The sequence below is a fragment of the Bufo bufo genome, chromosome 2, assembly GCF_905171765.1.
Source record: "Bufo bufo chromosome 2, aBufBuf1.1, whole genome shotgun sequence".
In the NCBI taxonomy this organism is placed as follows: Eukaryota; Metazoa; Chordata; class Amphibia; order Anura; family Bufonidae; genus Bufo; species Bufo bufo.
Window position 1 is genome coordinate 244,649,077 of NC_053390.1, and position 6,000 is coordinate 244,655,076.

Here is a 6,000-nt window from a genome sequence, read left to right on the forward strand (position 1 = left end):
TGTTTTCGCTACGTGCTATTTTTGGATTCTTTTTTTCTGGGGGCGGGGGTTCAACGGATGATAGACATGGAAGATGTTGCATTCAATCTAGAAAACTAACAGAGCAGAAAGTAACTAGACATAACTGATGCTCAAAACCGCCAAATGGGGATTAAACAGACACTATTTTCTGTTCCTCAGACATAACAGAAAAAGTCAAAGCAGATGTGAACAAGCCCTTAATATGCACAAAGGAGCACTTATGGAATAATATGCCCAGGGAGTGCTCTTATACAATTCCTGGGTCACTCCCTTTAAGAACCATTGCAGTGAAGTAGAATTAGGATGTGTACCTTAAAATTGCACCCATTTTTACTGCTGCCTCTTGGGCACCAGTTGTTGAAAGAGTAGAACCTCTATAAGTACACATAAAATGTCCTATCATGTCTCCAGCACTGGTGCACAATACACAAGCAACAAGCTTTCCTTACTTTTCAAAACAGTTTTAATTTTGGTTATCATTGGTTGAACACTGGTCTCGCCATCTGAATGGTGGTCACTTTCTTCATCAAACTTTTCTTCCAGTCTCCTCTTCTTTGGAGTATGTAGGCCCTCCTCCAGAAGTGCATCCACATCGTTATCAAAATCATCCTGCAAAACAAACTATCAGGTACGTCCCATCTTCCAAAAGGTGGGAAAGGCAAAAATCCCCTTTACACTGAGCACAGACATGTACCTCCAATCTGCAGCTAGAGAGGATGGAAAGACATGTCTACAAAACACTGACAACACAACACCCATATGCAGTCAGCAATACACAGTAAACATATCCCACCAAGGCATGGTTAGAAAGCATGTGGCAAAGCAGCGTTCATTAGAAAGACTAAAAAATAATAAAAATGAAATGCTGGCCATTAGTAGGTCATGGGTGTAGCGTTAGCACTTGCAAACTTACCTCATAGTTGTAGATCAGGGATTCATCAATCTTATCACTCTGAAGCATGGATTCCGTAATAAACTCTGCAAACTCAGCTCCGTCCTCATCTACATCCATCACGTTCTCAGTGAAATCCTCCAAATCATCGAGAACAGCGTATTCCACTTTCTTTTCCTGATCAGCTTCCGCCTCCTCATTTCTTTTATTTGCAATTTCATGATTATTGACAATTTTATCATTGCTACTACCAGCAAAAGGACAAACATGCAACTCTCCATTGACAGTGTTATTGCTATCTATGGCTGTCTCACCATCTGCCTCTGCTCCAGTGTACAGAACCTTTCTATCTTTGCTCCTACAACTCTCTGTAAAACTTACACTAATTTTAACATCTTTAAGCAATTTAAGATCAGGAGTAAACTTCTTAACTGCTGGTGCGTGGCGAGCTGTTCTGGGGCTTTGGTCACTCTGTATTTGCTCTACCACTGTCGGATGACTCTTGTAAGAAGACGACCCTTTTGTGAGTAGCTGTGCTCCGTAGTTTAGCTGCTGGTCCCCAGCTGGGGTTTGTGACTGTCCATCACCACCAGAGCCAACGTCCATTACCTCTGCGTCACTGGACGTTTGCAGGGGAGGTGGTGGAGGCTCTTCATTTGGCGGCAGTGGTGGGGGACAAGCAGGTGTGAACTCCATTTCTTTGCTTCCAGGTTCATCAGGGAGAGGGGCTACATACTCACACGGCTCCATATTCAATACTAAATCAGTACAACTAAAAAAAAATCTACACAAAATAGTAAATTTCTATTCTTAGCCCTTATTGGAGAATGTCCCATACAGTGGATAGAGCATATCGCAGCCACACAGAAGATTCAGTTAAGCTGACTACATTGTTCTTTTCATTAATGTAGACAGCCTTCAGAAATACTGTCTCTATTACTGGAAATCACAATGTATTCAGCTTAAGAAGCGTGATCACTGAGCAGACATTGTTGGCCTTGAAGCTTTGTTTTACCTGGAAGACAGAAAGAAAGGGGAAAAACACAAAATCAGAAAAGTCAAACAAACAAAAAGTAAGTCCAAATTAGGGATCGACCGTTATTGATTTTTTAGGGCCGATACCGATAATTTGTGAACTTTCAGGCTGATAGCCGATAATTTATACCGATATTCTGGGAATTTTAATTTTTGAAAAAAAATAAAAATTTCCTACACAAATCTGCTGAAAATGAATATGTTTATTGTTAACGTGTATTTTTATTTTTTTGTAAATCTTTCTTTTTCATTTATACTTAATATTTTTGTGTGGTTTTTTTACTAACTTTTAGCTTCCTTAGGGACTAGAACCCTTGTCCTATTCACCCTGATAGATCTCTATCAGGGTGAATAGGAGCTCACACTCTCCCTGCTGCCCTGTGCTTTGTGCACACAGCAGCATGGAGCTGAACATGGCAGCCAGGGCTTCAGTAGCGTCCTGGCTGCCATGGTAACCGATCGGAGCCCCAGGATTACACTGCTGGGGCTCCGATCGGAGGAGCAGGGATCCTGTGGCCACTGCCACCAATGATTAATACTGGGGTGGGGGGCGTACTGCGCCACCAACGTTTTTAATACTGGGATGGGGGTGGGGGGCGCACTACGCTACCAATGATTAATACTGGGGGGCTTGGGGGGGCGCCACCAATGAAGAGAAATCTCTCATTAATTCATATACAGGAGGCGGGAGCTGGCTGCAGAATCATATAGCCGGCTCCCGACCTCTATGAGCGGTAGCTGCGATCCGCGGCACCTAAGGGGTTAACTACCGCAGATCGCAGCTACCGCTCATAGAGATCGGGAGCCGGCTATGTGATTCTGCAGCCAGCTCCCGCCTCCTGTATATGAATGATTGAGAGACTTATCTTCATTGGTGGAGCGGTGGCCACAGCCCCTCCCCTTCTTTTGTCCTCTCTCCTCTAATTGGCGGCAGCAGCAGCACAGGGGGAGGGAGGCACTGCTTCCTTCTCCCCTGTGCTGCTGAGGGAACACAGAGAGCGCTGAGAGCAGCGCGTTCTGTGTTCCCAATACGTTATGGGTATATCGGCAAAATAGATGCCGATACCGATAACTGTCAAAATCCTGAATATCGGCCGAAAATATCGGTAAAACCGATAATCGGTCGATCCCTAGTCCAAATGATACAATAACAAGAATCAAAAAGGGTAAATCCAACACATATTTACTACGATCTGATGTAGTTACTACATCACATTGACAACACGTCTGCTGCAGCCAGTCACTGGCCTCTTCGGTACACCACTGAGGTTAGTGAATGGCTGCAGTGGTCATGTCACATCACTGTTGCAGCTGGAAGAACCAGAGTGGGATCTGTCAGGTAAGGAATGCTTTGTTCTTATTGGCAGGAGGATCCCATGTGTGGTCCAGTTTATTCCAGACCACCCCTTTAAATGGAGTGAGAATGTCTTTTCAACCCATCTTCTTACTGACTTTAGTTTAAAGGCTGAAAGCTATCTCTGTATGTGAACAAGTTCGCTGATCCCTAGCTGTTAGGCCTCTTTGACACGAACAATACGGATTGGCTCTGGACCCGTTCAGTGAAACGCGCACCATTTCACAAGCAAGTAAGTTTTGTCTGCAATAGCGTTCAGTGTTTCAGCTTTTTCCGCGCGGGTGCAATCAGTTTTGATGGATTTTTCACGCTTGTGAAAAAAAAAAAACATCTCCTAGTAACCTTCAGTGAAAAACGTATTGCGCCCGGATTAAATCCGGATGCAATGCGTTTTTCACTGAAGCCCCATTCACTTCTATGGGGACAGGGCTGCGTGAAAAACGCAGAATAAAGAACATGCTGCTATTCTCACACAACGCACAAGCAATGACCCATAGAAATAAAGGGTCAGCATTCAGTGCGGGTGCGATGTGTTCACTTCATGCATCGCACCTGCACGGAAAACTTGCTCGTATGAAAGGGGCCTTAAAAGGGGCACTCATTAGATCACCTGACTATGCGGAAAGCAGAGTGGTCAGCTGACTCTGATCTATTGTGCATGGCCATTAGTCAGGAGTAAATCCTAAGTAGTTAAATCAACACAGCAAAGTAGCAGTTTTATTCCTCAAATGATCAAGATGGATTCTAGACCCCGTTATGCCAATAGCTGAATGATACCGTTTCTTTTTCTCACCTAAATTCACTTCTGGCTGCCCCTGGTACAGACTCATTTGTCTATATTTATCTCTCAATCTATCTAGATCAGGGATGCAAAAACCTGTGGCCCTCGAGCTGTTGCAAAACTACAGCGCCCAGCATGCCTGGACAGCCTACAGCAGGGCATGGTGGGAGTTGTAGTTTTACAATAGCTGGAGGGCCGCCGGTTGGGCGTCCCTGATCTAGATAGACAGACATGTTTCTGTCTGGAAAATACAGCATAGGCTCTGTACTATTCATTCTTCCCCTGACACCACAATTAATCCCACTGATCTCAATGCCATGTGACCCATCACCCGCTGTAACAATGGGCAGAAAATAAGCAGCCAGTAAGGGGTGAATGAGAAGGGTGACAGATAACGTCAGCTTACCTTAGGCAATGTTCCCATTAACGCTTTTTATTTCCACTGTTCAGCCTCATTATAGAGGATCCACAAAACCGACGGAGCCGCCATTTCTGTCATTTTACAGGAACAAACAGAAACGAATAGACCCCAATAACTATAATGGGGGTCTCTTGGGTTTCTATCAGAAAGCCGAGCATTTTCCAGTACTGAATAGCACAGAAGCCGCACTACTGCACTATTCTGATTGGTACTTTTAACGGAATCTGCAACAGAGGCCCCTATGAAATCTCAAACACGTATGTAAACACAGCCTTACAGGTTTTAACTTAGTCTACTTTCACACTAGCGTTTTGGTTTCCGTTTGTGAGATCCGTTCAGGGCTCTCACAAGCGGTCCAAAACGGATGAGTTTTGCCCTAATGCAGCATTCTGAATGGAAAAGGATCCGCTCAGAATGCATCAGTTTGGCTCCGTTCAGTCTCCATTCCGCTCTGGAGGCCGCTTGCAGCGTTTTGGTGTCCGTCTGATGAAACTGAGCCAAACGGATCCGTCCTGGCACACAATGTAAGTCAGTGGGGACGGATCCGTTTTCACTGACACAATAGAAAACAGATCCGTCCTCCATTGACTTTCAATGGTGTTCAAGACAGATCCGTCTTGGCTATGTTACAGATAATACAAACGGATCCGTTCTGAACGGATGCAGACGGTTGTATTATCTGAACGGATCCGTCTGTGCAGATCCATGACGGATCCGCACCAAACGCAAGTGTGAAAGTAGCCTTAACTGTAATGCTAAGTGAAAAAACCTGATACCATCAATGTGCAATATAATCAATCTACAAAAACTGAAGCAAAAATCGTAATTTCCATTAGTCTTGATTTTTTGGGGAGGAAAAACCCCTGAAGCAGGTGCTGTGCTGGCCCTGTACATGGTGACACCTCAGAGCTCATACAGAAGCTAGCAATCAGAGGCAGCACGTTGTAATGGAGTCCCATGTGCCCTGGGGTGACAGGAGCTCGGCCTCAGCCCCCCAGCAGTCACTACCACACAATAGGGCAGAAATGGTAGTCACCAGCACCACAACTACACACAGGAGGTCCCCTCAATAGAACAGGTGAAGGGGAGGCCGTCAGCGCTGCGGAACCTCAGCCTCCTGCCACTAAACCCCTACCCAATTCTTCAGCCAGCTGCTACAGCCGCTAACACCCTCCTCCGGCCACACTACTTACCTCACGAACGAGGCTTTCGGTTTTCTATCACCATCCCTGAAAGAAACACGTCGCCATCTTGCATAGACCAGCCGGCTCCAGACAACCGCATCGATTCGTTCTCCAATCAGACAGCCGGAATGGCGGCCAGCGCAGCCCATCAGCCAATAGCGGCCGGAAACGTCATTTGTGTCTAGGAGGGCTCACCCAATCCTGTGGCGTCTAAGGCTGGACGTCTGGATGCGGACAGCCAATCGGAGAGCAGACAAGGGAGAGCTAGTGATGCGAGCAGGGCAGTGGGATGCACGGCTCACCTCTGCCACT

At 45.8% G+C, this 6,000-nt stretch overlaps 1 protein-coding gene across 1 annotated transcript in view; it reads right to left on the reverse strand.

The window, feature by feature from the left end:
• The window catches only part of DGCR8 (DGCR8 microprocessor complex subunit), a 57,051-nt gene extending 51,261 nt beyond the window's left edge, over positions 1 to 5,790 (reverse strand). Inside the window, exons 1-3 of the mRNA XM_040416306.1 lie at positions 5,698 to 5,790; positions 935 to 1,928; positions 471 to 630 (exon numbers count right to left, since the gene is read on the reverse strand). Of these exons, the coding sequence (XP_040272240.1) occupies positions 471 to 630; positions 935 to 1,663 (889 nt within the window). The 5' untranslated portion in view covers positions 1,664 to 1,928; positions 5,698 to 5,790. The remainder of the gene's footprint in view (positions 1 to 470; positions 631 to 934; positions 1,929 to 5,697) is intronic.
• Between the last annotated feature and the right edge of the window lie 210 nt (positions 5,791 to 6,000).